The sequence below is a fragment of the Teleopsis dalmanni genome, chromosome 1 (genome assembly GCF_002237135.1).
Source record: "Teleopsis dalmanni isolate 2A chromosome 1, ASM223713v2, whole genome shotgun sequence".
Taxonomy (NCBI): Eukaryota; Metazoa; Arthropoda; class Insecta; order Diptera; family Diopsidae; genus Teleopsis; species Teleopsis dalmanni.
Genome location: NC_051846.1, coordinates 75847932 through 75864544, shown reverse-complemented (window position 1 = coordinate 75864544; position 16613 = coordinate 75847932). Strand labels below are relative to the sequence as shown.

General features: G+C 28.1%; 1 protein-coding gene across 7 annotated transcripts in view; it reads right to left on the bottom strand.

Annotated features, from left to right (window-relative positions):
- The window catches only part of LOC119673531 (sex determination protein fox-1), a 100336-nt gene that overhangs the window by 63825 nt on the left and 19898 nt on the right, over window positions 1–16613 (bottom strand). For all 7 annotated transcript variants that reach the window (XM_038084829.1, XM_038084837.1, XM_038084841.1 and 4 more), the window contains exons 3-4: window positions 4925–5665; window positions 4719–4772 (exon numbers count right to left, since the gene is read on the bottom strand). In XM_038084829.1, coding sequence (XP_037940757.1) covers window positions 4719–4772; window positions 4925–5665 — 795 coding nt within the window. The remainder of the gene's footprint in view (window positions 1–4718; window positions 4773–4924; window positions 5666–16613) is intronic.

The following is a 16613-nucleotide window of genomic DNA, read 5'->3' as shown; positions in this document are numbered from 1 at the left end:
TATGTTTTACGTAACAGCATAATATGCTGAACTTGCTAGTACAGCTTAAGCATTTGGGTATGAGTCATACAGGAATATATAAAATATATAAACTTTTTTGTTATAATAATAACTATAAAGCTAAGAGCAAAGACAAGTATTTTTTCTATCCAAATAAAATCTTTTTAGAATTTCACTTTTCATAATTGTCTATAATTTTTTTCTTCTTCTACATAGAAGAAGAAGAAGTTGTCTATAAAAACTAAACTAGTGACAAGCAACAAAAAAAAAATGGTGGCGCTATTAAAGAAGCTGCTCTATTCCTACCATTTTCTATTTGACAATAACCCACAATCCTTTCAAATTAAAATATTTTTCAAGATACATATTTGTTATAATATAACTTACTTGGGTATTCATCTAGACAGACGACTAACTTGGCGCAAGCACATTAAAGCCAAAAAACTATAAATGAGGCTACAAGCCTCTAAATTGCACTGGCTGATAAATAACAGATCTTCTCTCTGTCTAGAGTATAAAGTACTAATGTATAACGGCATCATAAAACCAATGTGGAGTTATGGTATACAGCTATTTGGTAATACTAGCGTTTCAAATATTGAAAATATCTAAAGAGCTCAATCAAAAATACTGAGTACAATTAGTGGTGCGTCATGGTATATTAGAAAGCAAAGCATCCACCGAGATCAACAAATTTCCTTAGTTATAGCTGAATTTTTCAATATAAGAAATAAATACAATAAAAATCTGACAGAACAATTTAACCCCTTAGCAAGAAATCTCGCACTTCTATCCCTTACTTCCTTTCTAAAAAGAACAGAACTGACCGTCAAGCTATTAATTAAAATTCAATAGTTTTAAGTAAAAACCTCACTCTCCTTAGTGGTCGTTAAAGTTTAATTGTTTTCTTAATAAACCACGTAACCTTCATTCCAATGAAATGTCATCCAATGATCGAAGTGAAGTCCATAATATAATGTTTAGTTATTTTATTTTATTTTATACATAGTATAGTTAAAATAAGAATTGTAATATTATGCAATTAGTAATAAGATTTTAAAACTTATTATAAGTCTCATTGTTAGAGTAGATACATTAAATGAATGTATATGTTATTTATTTTAAAAAAATATTCGTTCCTACTCTATACAACAATTTTAATGCAACTAAGTAAATCCAAACAAAAATAAACATAATGTAAAGTATTTTATAAATGATCAGACCACTTAATATAACTCTAAGTAAAAAGTTGTTATATATTTACATAAATACAGGACTTAAGTTATTATATGAAATTTACTCCAACTTCAAATATAAGCTATTTAATATATGCCATATTGTTAGAATTTTTTTACACAAAATATGTGTGGTTTTATTTATATAAATTTTTCATTTCCTTACAATGTCACTTTTGTGCTTTTTGATAAGTTTAAAGAACATACAATTGTTAGCAAACATATTTCCGACATTTTTTTCCTCATACCATTGAATATCCTTTGAATAAGTTTATGTGTGTACTAAATGCTTTGTTATTTTATTTTATGCCATGTTGGCGATTTCTCTACTTGGAATTAAAAAGCTAACTTGGAATAAAATATAAATGCTGGGCAAGAGAGGAAGCGTAATGCCTTATAAAATATGAAAGTGAAGTGAAATCGCTGGAAACTGGAAACTATACGGAGCTGTGGAGCGGAAATTTTGCATTCGAATTAATAAAAGCGATTCATTTCTTTTAAGACATCAATTAAGAATTACGAATTATAAAATGGTGAATAAGCAAATTATTTAAAACAATTATGCTTTAATTAAGTTTTCGACCTCTCGAAAAAGCATTGTTTGCAAATATTTGATAAGAATACCAGGAAACTTTTAGTGAACAGAAGGCGCACCAATTAGCAGTTCACAATAATATAGATGAATGATTAAATGCAAAGTTAAGACAAAAGAAATTGTTTAAGTTATGTTTCTGTTATGGTACTACATTAGTTATCTAAGGGTTAAACAATGATAAAGCTTTAGGATGCAATGCAATTATATAGAATTACATGCTTGAACTGTACAAATACATAAATGGTATCTACAGATAAATTTTTTATAAGAACAAGTTTAGCATTAATTCTAATTATTTTTTTTTTAAATATTTATAAATAATTTATTAATACTACTAAATTAAGTTATTATATATTTTTAAATATTATAATAATTTATTTATGAATGCAAAATTAAAAAGCATTTAAATTATAATAACACACAACTTATAAATAACTTTTGCTTAATAATAGAAATAATTATATCTCAATTGTCTAATAAATTAATTAGTTAGAATAATAGTTCTATAATAATAATTATAGAACTATAGAAACTATATATAGTTACTATACTATACTATAGAAAGAATATAATTAATTATAGAAAGAATAATTAGTTCAGAATATATTATGTTGAGAATAGTAAGTAAACAGTGAACATTAATGAATTACAATGATACAAATTAATTTTTAATTAATTCGAAGCGCCGGATATTGCCATATACCTATCATTGGTGGTCGGGACAAACTGAATGGTCAGTCAAAAAAAAAAAAAAATTAATAATTTAACAATAAAATTTGTTATTAGTATTTTATAACTATTTATTCATATATTATAATAAATTCTTTGTCCTATTTGATTTATTTATATTACGAAATTTCATAATAAAAACCAAAAATTTCTTTACGAATAATGAAGAGATAAGTAATCTCTATTCTCCCCCAATCTTAATAATTTAATATATCAGAATGCAACTTTAATTACAAACTTAAAATCATAAAGTTTTCAAATCACAATATTAAGCATTTTCTTTTGTAAGCATGTCGCAAAAGAATAGCATAAAATTAAAACTACTTTCGATGGCAACTCTGGAAAAACCGGACACTTTTGTTTTGATATCTGATGGGTTTATATATGAAAATACACAAATGTACATGTTTGTAAAATACGTAATAAAATTTTTCATTAAATTTAGGAGTAATAATTAAGTTAATATTGAGTTTTCTAAACAAAAGTAGTAACTACACAAAATACGAATAATTAACAAAACCAGCTAACTGGAAATTTTTTACGTACTTCCAAATAGTCATTCACAATAGACGAGTTTTTAGTCTTGGCAACGATGCGGTTTGAGCTACTTATTAGTTAAGCGGTTTCAAAAAAGTTGGCACTGTTGTTATTTTTAAAATAAGCAATTGTTCTTTTGCCATATGCTTACAAAAGAAAAGTTCTATTAAAATGAAATTCAAGAACACATAACCACATGTTAGGTAAGCATAGCATTTACTATAATTGCTTACAACTTATTAAATTGGTTTTACTTATGTAATACTTGGAGAGTGATGTTATGTTTATAAATTAGTATTCGTACAAAGGAATTTATTTCTAGAAGAGTTTGAACAGTAATAAAGAAATAACAACAAACATTTGTTTAAAAATTTGTGTTGCCAAGTACTCATAACTTTTATTTAATTAATTAAAAATTAATCAAATTTTTATTTAATTAGTTTTTCTTCTATATATAATTTGTTGGATTGTACCATGTTCGACAAAAAAAAAATTAATATTGGAATTAATTTCTTCTGAATTGTATCAGTTTTTTTTTGTGAGCATATGTGGTTAGGAAATTAATTGTAATTTTTTAAATAGAAAGGGACAATTATTAAGAAAATTTAACAACAAAAATATTTCACTCTAACAATTTTAATTGTTATCAATTTGGCTGTAATATCTTACACAAAAAAACCTATGTCGATTAGATTGAGAGTGGTTAATAACTGTTCGAGAAGACAAATAAATCAAATAGAAATTGGTTCAAGCAATACTTTTATCTTATATTAGAGAAACCTAATAGTAAAGTATATTTATAGCACCTTTTTTAAGCTTTTCGTTTTACAATTATGAAAATTTTTTAATCATATAAAATAATTAAGCATTAAAAAAAGTAGTAATATTTTTTAACTTGTTTAATGTTGCAGTCGAATTTTGCTATAAACTTTTTAATATTACATTTAAAATAATTAAATGTTTGTTATTTGTGAATAATAGCTTTCATTTCATTATAAAAAATACTTATTGTTTTAATGCTATGGTTACATTCAAGAAATAAAAAATAAATAATTTAAACATTAAATAATCACTAATACTGCGGGATGTATTTATGTATTCAAATATAATTGATAATTATGATTCATTTATATATTGAATTTTGTTTTTCTAAGCGTATTTAATAATAGTGTTATTTGAAATAACTTTTAGTACATTAAGAGAAAACATTTGTGCGTAAATCTAAAAATACTAAGTCAACTGATTTTGAATAATCAAGAAAATGCCTTAAACTAATATTACATTCAAAAACTATATCATTTTCTTCACTTCAATATTCAGTTCTAAGGATAAAATCTTCAGATTATTGTTAATAACAATTGATATATATGTAACTTCCATTTATTTAATATTATTGAAAATTATTCCATACTAAATTACTTAAATAATATAAATATAAAAAACATACATATACATATAAATGTGTAATGACTTCGTATCTTTATTAATAATATTTTTATAAGCAATAAACATGCGTTTCAAGCATATAATATACATTTCGTTTTTAAAAGCATATATACATACTACAATGATTTAATATATACTACAATAAAATATATTTTAATATAAAAAGTATTACTCACCTTGCTACCTCGCTCATTGAATATAATTTCCACATCTAAAATGGTGCCAAATTGCTGTAGGCATCACCAGATTGAATGGTAGATAAAAGTGTTGAAATAATATAGTTTAACACAGGCAGGAAAATATAAAATAAAAGAAAAAATTTTAATTTAAAATAGAAAAGAAAGGTAAAGTTTTGATAATATTTTTAAAACAGTATACTCACTCCAAACATGGCACGTAAATCAGGATCTCGGAACCGGAACGGTATATTTGAAACGTGCAGACGTTTGGGTTGGTTTTTGGCATCGAGTACAGCTTGCTGCTGTTGTTGTTGTTGTTGGACTAGAGCGGACGTTAGACTAGTAGCTACAGGTGTGGTTTGTACAGTGGAAGTCATAATACCACTAACGCCTGTGGCAGCATTAAGACAAGCAATAACCTGTGATGTACTTGAAGCAGTTCCGGGTATACCGCTAACTATTGATGGCACAATTGCTGCTGAGTCTGTCGAGGAAGCCGAAATTACTGTAGGTAATAAACCAGAACCAGCAGTGCTGGTTGCAGCCAATACACCAGTGGCAGCTGAGGTGGTTGTTACTGAAGTCGCTGCAGTACCACTTGGTTGACTAATACCAAGTATCTGTTGCTGTTGCTGTTGTTGTTGTGTTGACGAAAGTAATTCATTTGAAATTACAGCTGAACTCGAAGTGACAATACCATTTGGTGACGTATTATTAGTTAAATCAGTCAAAGCACCCGAATTTGCGGTTATTGTGCCATTAACTGATTGACTTTGGCTTGTTATGATGTTTGAAGATGCAGTAGATGAGACTGCAACTGGTGATGTGGAGGATGTATTTGCCATTGTAACTGTGCCACCACCGCCACCAACACCACCACCAGCAGTAGTTGAACTGGACTGTTGGCCAATAATTTCCGATTCGTTCTTAATCAATACTGAAGACTGCATAGTTGTAATATAAACGAAAAACGTAAGAGGGGATAGAAGAAAAGAGTGTTGGATATTAATTATAAATTTTTTTTAATTTTAAAAGTACTTAAAAATGATAAAGGGTGAAATAATAAATGTATAAATTGTAATGCATTATAAATTTGTTAATAAACTCATGCTATATAAATGTAATAAATTAATCAAAACATTATTTTATTAAATTGTCCATAAATAATTTATAAAAGTATATACTTAAACGTTTAATTGAATATAAAATTGTATATTAACAATAAAAATCTATGTATAAAGTTAATTAATAGTATTCAACTTAAATATTTGGAGATTAGATTTAATACATAAAGATAATATAAATGAAATCATTAACCTTATATATTGTAAACTATCAATGACAAAATATGTATCAGATAAATTTTTTTTATTATATATTAACATAAAGACATCAGAGACAAGTTTAAGTCAAACATAGACTAACGATTAAGGAGAAAAAGCAATTCAAATATAAAATAAATTACAACAAAAGATAATTTGAAAGGAATGGCAGGCACTGTTCTAAGTTACGAGGTAGCAAGTATAAGTCTATACAGAAATATATCTCTTTATACATATATATAATATATTCTTATCTGCAAATGAACTCGCGTTCAAAATGTAAGTTCATTGTGTTGGTGATTGTTTCATAGCAGCAGCAGCAGAAGTAAGCAACAAAAACGATGCAAATGATAATATGCGATACAGGAAAAGGAAGCGCAATAAGGTATGCACATTTGCGTTCCGGCACTTATGGAACACCAATTGTGCTTGTATGTATGAATCACTAACTAGGAAAAATTTTAAGTCTTGGTAGCATTGACTAGTTTCTATATGCTACATTTACTAGCTTTACTTTATGGTTTCATTATACAGAATATATAAAATATCAAATTGTTTTTATGTCTTTTGTTAAAGACTAAATAATTGATTTAAATTAAAACCAAAATAATAATTTGAAAAATTTTATAATATTCTAAATAAGTAAAAATAAAATAAGATTTAGAATTGATTTATTATGAATTGTTTTTAAGAACAATCTTTATATATGCAATTATTATTTATATTATTATTTAGATTTATTATTATTTAGGGTTAATAGATTTTACGATCCATCAACATCTATTGTCTGTCACTTTCAGTGGAGCACAGAGTCTCTAAATTGTATTAGTATATAAGTATTTTAAAAGTAAAAATAAAATAAAATTTAGAGTTGATTAACTAAAAAGTACTTTTAAGAGCAATATTTATAAATTTAATTATTCTCTTTTTCATAAATAGGGTTATTAGATTTTATGATTCAACATCATGTATTGTGTGTCTATTATTTTCAGTGGAGCACAGGGGTCTCTAAATTTTATTTTGGCCCTCAAGCTGGTGCTACTCCACGAATACTCTGTCATCTAAATCACAGTAACCATAGTTCTTTTTCATGTACTAACGGAAACCACTAAGCGACGGAACTCCAACTCATTTCAGCACTCAAATGTTATAACATATATTATTAATAAATTATTTTACCGTATTATATGGAAATGGTGTATATTTGCACTATTACTCCGATTATTAGCAAGCACGATCCAAAATGATCTCAATGATTTCATTAGAATTATTTGATTTTTTAATTTCATTGGTACTCAGCTTTATGTTTGATATTAGTCGCTCAACGTGTTCAAGTATTATAATATTTAAACAAGTCGAATATAGACTCGAATTCTATACAAATATAGAATTCGAAAATTTAAACATTTTAAAGGCTCAAAAAATTTGAGCCGCACACACAGTAAGTCTTCGCTCTATAATCTATTTTTTTTTTCGTCCTTTTCAATAGAACATTTTCAAGCACCTATACAATACATGGTTTTATAAAGGTTATCATATTTTAATTATCGTATGCAAATATAAAATGTACAGTAATGTATAAGTAATTATATAAGCACAAAGTTTAAACAATTAAAGATTTAATGTTTTTAACGAGGTTTTCGCATCCGAAATCATTCAATGCAGATCAGTCATATTGTGTTTTCAGTCAAGATGGCGACAGTATATTTTGGGAGTCCACATGAATATCTTAGACCGTTTTTAAGACCATTACTTCAGTGACAAACTTAGATTGGTTAGATGAGTATCTAGTATAGATTATAAAAAGTTCTATAGAAAGCTTGAAAATCCAGAGTCAATATGTGTAATTTTTTAACATAATATGTATATATATATAGTGCTTATGGATTATCATTATTTTTGTTTTAAAATATATTATATAAAAGCAAAATTTTCGTTCTAAATAACTAGCAAAATATTTGCTATAAGTAATTTCTTGTAAAAATTGTGACTGCACTCTAGGATTATAGCGACAAGTAGAAGAAAAAGAGAGATTGTTGTCTTAAAAAAACACAAAAAACCGTATTAATATGCAATCAATATATAAAAATGTACACATGTATATATTTTTCTATACATATGTATATTTTTATGCATTTCAAATAAAGTTTACTGATTGCACGCTACGAGTGCTGCGTTATTAAAAACGGAATTCCCTAAGAGAAAGAAGAAAATATTACAATCGATTGTTACACACAGGAATTGAATAATATTCAAATTGACAATTTATACTGGTGATGTTACAATGATGTATGTTTACATATTCCAGACACTAGTATATGCATTAATATCCTTCCTTACACGATACTTTCGGAAGAAATTGTTTGGAGTACGAAAATTGTGAGATTGTGAAAAAAACTCTGCATAGTCAAAATTTGAAAATGTTTTAACTTTAAAGAGCATGTAGCCAAGTCAGACTTTATTTAATGAATGAAAAAGGAAAATTTAGATACAAATTGCTTGTGTAGTGAACAAGACCGCTCCTCAACATTGCAGAAATTGAATGCTTTATAGTATTTACTGCATCAATGGATGCTGTAACGACTTCAAAAGCAAAATGAACTAAAATCAACTAAACTTTGGCAAAGACATATATACTTTTTAAATATTTTAAAATAATATTGCTTTACTTAATTGATTTTGAAGTCAATTTTTAGCAATCTGTTTTAAACTGATTTTTTAGTACTCAATTTAAAAGAGTGCATACCAGTAATTAAATAATAATAAAAAAAAAGACAGTTCAGATGTTACTTGTATATAAATTATAGCAAATTTAATTTTTCTTTTACTTATTCAAAAAAAGTATATAGAAAGAAAAATTATAGTGATTCTATAAAATTTTTCACTAAAATTCAATACCAATAGCTAGAAGAAATTCATGCAGAAAAGATACTTGTAAAAGTGCTGACTTAACAAATTTAGAAAATTTGGCATTAAAAAATGTTCGAAAATTTCATTTATTTCTACCTAAATTTTGCTGAAAAAGCAACATAAATCACAATTTTTCAAATGGAACCCCAAGAATGATTACCAAATCTTTTTCATATATAACGCATTACGTATGCAATACAAGTCGTCCATTTACATTTGCCATTACGTACCGAGATGAAAAGACAGTATGTATTAATGATATTTCGAAATATAACTGAAAACTCTGCATAAGAAGATATAGTAGCAAACGCACGCAGCATCCAGTTAAGTTTATCCCTGAGGAAAACACGTATTAAAAGACTTTCAATACAAAGACAGAGTGCAAATATGTTTATTATGAACGCAAAATGTGACTCTAGATAGATACAACAAACAAACAAACAAACAGACAAACAAAAAGGTGAAGGAAAATAATTTAAGGAGTAACTAAATGCAGCAGCAGTGCCTGAGGTGGTAGCACTGTTGTATGTGTTAAGGCGTAACAAAATAATAATCTTCAAAAGAGTAAAAATTGCCAAAGGCGGAAATATGGTTCCCAATGTTGCTCCTGTTGTTGATGCTGTCGGAATTGCTGTTGGCATTATGTTGTTTTAACACTTGTCGTATTTTTCATTTTGTTTTTGCATTCATTTTTTTAAGCTCATTTTATCTCTGCATTGAAAAGATAGAAAATCCATTAAGGAACTGTTGTCAAGTTGGATATTTAGCAATATCATGGGATAGCATTTTTTATTTTTATTTTTGTTAAATGCATAATATTATAGATGAACACATAAACCTGTGTTTTTAGAGCAATGATGCATATATCAACCACTTTTAAATTTTTATTAAGATGAATCTTTTTAAGATCAGATCTTTATCAGAAGAAAGTACTAGTAAAATAAAAAATAAATTAATAAAACTATTCTTTTTTATAGATGTTGAAATTCTCAAGATGAAATTTGTAGACTGTTTCAATTTAAGAGTAATTATGGCAATATGGTATGTAGGATTATATCCAATTTTAATTTTATATAATAGACTTAAGTTTTCATAATTCATGTGTCCGTATCTCCAGTTACCTACTAACTGCAGCTTCTTCACTCTCATGATTCGGTAACCATTTTCGTGTTTATAGCTTCATACCCTCGTCTATTGTCGAAAAACAGCACTTATACTTATATGTAAAACAAGACTATACTTAAATTTTATACTTATTCACTTTTGTTACTGACTTACACGTTCATTAGTAAATTCAAGACTATTACTTATTCTGTTTTTTTAAACATCGAAAAGGAAACTTATAAACATAATAATATTTTTCGGTACTATAAAATGTTTCATGTGAACTCAAAAATAAATGACTAATAACAATTTTAAAAGATCTTAAAAGTATATAATAAAGGTTGAAAATATAGAAGAGAGATTGTAACTCAGTAACTGAATCATTTTTTTTATTGTTAACGATGAATGTTGCTTTGGGTGAACCTCATATTACAATAAAAGTAAGATACTCCAATTAGTTTAACGTTTAACAATGCAATAAGAAGCTATTTGTTTAAGACTAATTGATTTAAAACTTTCAGAATAAAAAAAATGAATAAAAAAAAAAAAAGAAAAAGCAAAAATGAAAGCATAACGCATTCTTTGAATACGTTAACAAATTTTTTTTTTACCCTGTAAGAGTACTATCCTCAAATAGAAAAGTAACAAGTTTGGCTTGTTTGTTGATAGAAGATAGTTTGATTGACTGCTCCATCGTTAATGAATATCGATAGTGATGTGGAGTCCAAAAGTCTAGTACGAATGCTTAAATGATAGGAGACTAATTAGTTATTTTTATGCAGACTATTTAAAAAGTTTGGCTTTGAATATAGTGTCGAATACACTGGATCGCTACTGAATGAAACATACATGATCTGTTTACCGATACGAAACTCCTTTGGTTTTGGTTTACAGCAAATTCGTATGGAAAATAATGATTATTTTGATTTTTATTCAGATTAAATTAAAAGTTTGGCTACCGATATAGTGAATAAGCACTGGAATGGTTTTCTTTTCGGTAAAATTCACTATGAGTGACCTGGTTCACTATAAGTCCGATTGTATAGTCTATATTATAATGCATATTTATAATAATGTGGTATTCAAAATGGATATAAACATTTCGTGTCAGTTCGTTTACTGACAGGATACACTTCGATTGTTGTTGGTTTATAGTATTGGATGTATAACTGAAGTTTTTGAATCGTCCAAGAGATAACATAATGTTTGTACTAAATATTCTTTTACAATGATACTTATGGCGTTTTACAGTGTATATTATATATATGACGGACATAGACATATATTACAATGTACGTAAAATACATATACTTCATTGGGTTTAGACATGTCGAATCTTGTAAAGGCTTACTTTTTTTTTGCTTTAATCAATGGCAAAAAAAGTTATTGAAAGTTTTTGGTTACTTCAAGAAACTTATGGTGAACATGCATTAACTCAACAGACTCGCTAAAACTGATTTAAATTATGAAGTAATCAAATAAATACTTTGATGAATGGATTGCATTAAGAGACAAACAAAAATTTTTCCATAGAATACCTAAATCGCTAGAGAGATAGTTGAAGTCATAGCTAATGATGTAAAATATTTTTGTTAATAAATGAATTAAATAAGTTGAATAAACTAAATTGATTGAATATTTTTATTTTGCAAAAAAGTTATGTTATACAACCAATAAATTCATTTATAAATATTTATATAATATAAAAAATATATACTTATTTTCCTCTAATATAATAACAACAAAAAACAATTCATTATGAGCTTAGAAGTCATCTTTCATATAGAACCTTATACTTAGAACAAATTTTATCAATCCTATTGAGAATCGAAGTCTGAAAAAAGTATTATTCCCACAATCTTTCTAAAGTCCTCATAAGTTTAGCACTTCATTAGTAAATTTGATTAAAGTATAAAGTTTTTTTTTACCAAAATTTTGTGTAGGTGTAAAAGTTCATTTGGGTAAATAAATATACAATATAAGCAAACATACAAATCTATACATCCGCTTTAAATAACAGTAGCTTTTCTTTTGAGTGGAAAAATTTAGTATTCACATGCGCCGCTAATATTGAAAAATTGCTGATGGCATCTTTACACTTCGTATATTTTCCTTTTCAGTATTCTATCCAGAAATTATTCTTCTCTATATTTCTATTTTTGTTGCCTATATTTTTTATATAAAAATTTTTACGTATATTTCTTGGAATTTTTATGTGTAAAAGTTTTTTTGTTTAAATTTTTTTCGGTATTTCCTTATTTGGGAATTTTGAATTATAGCAGTAATCATTTTTCACTCTCACAAAAAATAAGGAAGAACAGCATATTGTTTGCTTTTATGACCGGTATGAAGTAGCAAAAGTAAGAGCTTGGGGAATCAGCTAATAAATAAACTTTTTAATGGTTTTAGATTGAAGTGAAAATTTGTGTTAGAATTTTTATGGATGAATTTAAAGTATTTTGTTCTTTTATAGCAAAAATAAATTGAGAATGATTTAAAAAGAAAAACATTTCATTTTCAAGCAATTTTTATTATACGAGTTCATTATTTATTTCATTTCAGCATTTATTTTATATAGCATTTATTATTATCTGGCATTTCACATTATTACAATTATTTTATTTATATTTCATTTTTATTTTTATTTTAAATTTAATTTTTTGCAATTAGCCATTGTCCATATCCTGTCAACAGTAAATGCTAACAGCAATTTTTCGCGTCCTTTTGTCTTTCACGTTTGTATTTTTCTGCACAATTTCTTTAATTACAATTTATAAAAGTTTTTCCTGCAGCCGTTTTTCTTTCACTTTGGCAATTGCGGGATTTTCAGTTTATTTTTAGCTTATTTACTGCATAAAGATTTTCTCAATTGTATATTTTGCAATATCAGAGAGTCTTTATTTCGTACGCACGGCGAATAATGAAAGTGGAGTAAATGCAATTAAATACGGCGAAACAAAAGTCCATTTTACTTTTCCATAAGCACGTCTATATATGAGGGCTGTTCTGAAGTCTATTCTACTTTTTCTTTTATTTTATTTCATCCCACTTAACTTTTTTTGCTTCAATCTTCACGGTTGCAATTAAAATACTTTTTTTTTACAATTGCTAAGTGAAACAATAAAAACAACAATAAAAATAAATAGCAAATAATTGTTTTACAGATGAAGTACAAACTCATATTGTAGATACGACAAGATAGGACGAGGGAAGAATATTCCGTATGCTTTTTGTTTAGCGTTTGCACCAACCAAAATAATTGTTAAAACCTTTTCAATTTGCAACGGTTTTTTTAACTCCAGTTTATCTCATTTATTATTTTTTTATTTTATTGTGATGTTTTAATGCTTATCTATACTTTTCGCTTTTTGCTGCAGCCACAATTTCAAACTCTTACGTACTACCGTAGTTTATTAAAATTAAAGGAACTGCAATGCTGTTTCCAGTTTCGGCTTTTTTACTTCCAATTTTATTTGATTTCATTACCGCTTTCTCGTTTTATGCTGCTACAAAATTAAATACAGTACGTGTCAATTTCTTAGATAAATTTTGTGCCCTGACATTTGCACCTAAGCAAAGTTTAGCACAGATGCGTTGACTTCAAACTGCAAGCACATCATAATTTTTTGCTGCAACGTTCAAATAAAAAAACTTTTTCTGCTGCAAATGCACAAAAAATTTTAATAATTTTACGTATAATGTCACGTGCTCAATTGCTAAATATTTGATGGGTCACATAAGAAGTAATGACACTTTTACTGGCGACAACTAAGCAGTCTTACAAGTACGTTAGCTGAAATTACTGCTTTTACTGTTCAAGAGTATCTGATAAACATTAAAATTTATGAGTTAAACACATACAACTGCTAATAGATACATGACATCATAAGAACAAATTAAGGGAACTGCAGTGCTGTTTCCATTTTCGGCTTATATACTTCCAAAAAAGTTACTCATACGCCACGTGAAAGTTAATATTTACGAGATTGTAATTAAAATTTTACGGAATTTAATTTTTGGGATATTATAATTAAAATTTAATTAAATAAGTTATATTTAATTGTTCACTGTGAATATTTATTAATTATGATATTTTATGTTGTTTGCATTACTATTACTGCCAATATATACATCACATGTATATAAATACATATAAATGAAGTTTATTTAGAAATTTGATTAAAGTGAAATAGAGTACAATTAAAACATAAAAATGGTTTTATTGAAAATATAATTGTAAGTGATGAATATTTTAATTTTAATATGATTTCGTGATAAGTGAACTGCTGCTGAAACGAGAGAAAGACAACCTGCAAGTCCAATGTTCGAACACGCAGTATGTCTGATATAACTTCCAAGCAGAGGTCCACGCTCGTATGTTGAAAGGCGCCCGTATCTGTATATGTCCAGATAATCAAGCAGCAATCAAAACATTATTCTCCTGCAAGTTTTCCTCAAAGCTTCTATTAGACGGCTATGATACGCTGCAGCAGCTGGCAAGCAAAAACACAGGAATCAATGGTAATGAATGAGTCTGGCGACAGTGTCGCGAAGTCAGGATCTGCCAATCAAATGTGTGAACCGTAGCTATATTGTGGATTAAGTTGGTCTACAATTAGGTCTTTGATTGATAAATGGTTTTCAACCGAAAGAAGTAGCTACTGGCGCGACATTCCAGGTAACCGTCAAGCTAAAGAGCTGGTTCATCTCTACAGTTATGGTAAGGTATTCTTCTTCAGCAGAGTTAAGATTGCTGGTGGGATTTTTAACGGGTCACCATGGACTGCGCTATCACCTTAATAAAATGAGTCTGTCCGAAGAAATAGATTGTCGACTCTGCTTAGAAGCGGACGAGACTTCCAGTCACATTCTCGGGGTACCAGCTCCCAACGGAACGGAGCACTGTGACCATGGTTGAACTTTTGTGCTGCAATAGACTCTAACCAAACAGTAGACAATCTGCCTTCCGAATGCTAGCCAGAATGTCACCTAATGTCAGAACGGTAGAGTAGTTCTCGACCCAGTGACCTTTTTCCAGCCCAGAACAAGGCTAGGCCATATGCATATGTAAATTAATATTGAAAATATTTGAAAAAAATATAATATTTTATTGCAATGGTGACATTTATTTCAACGCTCAATATTTAAATGTATCTTGTTGATTGGTGCAATCACAAGTCATTTATTTAAAATCCATTTGTAGCCTGCCTGTGTGTAAATTGATTATAAGTAATTAGCGTCACTGACACTGTGCATGCACTTTCCAGTGGCACGCAATTGCTCCATAGCGAAAGAGCACAGGAAAACATTTTAAAATGTAAAAGGAAAAAATAAACAAACTCTCATAAGTATACAAAGTAATTGATTTACCGGTGCAAGGATAAATTTATTTTATTGCATATTGTAAAATGATTGCATAGCGCTTACATATTTTCACGGCAAAGTAGAAATAAGGAAGAAAAGCATGGTTTTGTCCGCTCTGTCCTTGACCTGCAGCAGTTTTCATGCTAAGCGTACTTCCACAACAGGCACAGCTATTTCACTATTAATGGCTACTTAAACCTAAATACGCTTTCCGTTGACAAGCTCAAGGGCTTCTTACACACAGACCGTGCAATATTCGTGTTAAAACTTACGAGTGCACAACACAAACACACACAGGAATTCACTATTTTACACCATTTTTCTATTTGCATATTTTACTGTGGGTGTGGGTGCTGCTGCATTGCCTTTTCATTCAGAAAATTGTGTTTTTGCCTTTCACTTATTTGCATTTTATTTTTTTTTGTTTTTATTTTTTTATTTTTATTTGCGCTATTTTTATACGAAAAGGTTGACTGGCATACATTTGCATGTTTATTGAACATTGCGATGAAGAAGTTAAGTGCGTGGAGTGAAAATGCATCGGAATGTTCTTTAAAAGAAGTTTAAATGCGAATAAAAGTATAAATTATATTAGCTTTTGTATTCGTTATAGCATTGCAATGTAAGCAGTTGCTAAACGCCATTTATGCCATTGTGTAGTGTAGTGTAGTGTATTGTAGTTTAGTGTTGCCATAATTATTGCTGCCTTGACATGCAAATTCGTTGTTTACGGAAGGTGAACAACAAATAAGTTGGTCATTTGTGTACTCTGATTATGCAGGATGTTGGAATCTATGTTTGGTGTGTTATATATTATATCCTCGAAATATATTTGGGTCAAACTACCAAAGAAAATGTACCATAAACTAAAACACCAAACAAAAAAAAACTTCCGTTTATATATACAGATTTTAGTTAATACATTGAGGTTTAAAGTAGTTTAATAGGTATAAATGCATTCCACAATGGAAGACAAAGAAATAACGATCGTAGCGGGTATCTCAAATATAGACTTTCAAAGAATTAATCTCTTTTATTAATTACACCAGGGCTGTCCAGATCAGATAAGATCGCGAGCCTATACAAATCACTGAATAGGTTAGAGGGGCCAGGTTAGAAATAAATACATACGTTCATAATATTTCTGGAGATTAATAAAATATAAGGCGATAATAGCCGTAATATATATTAT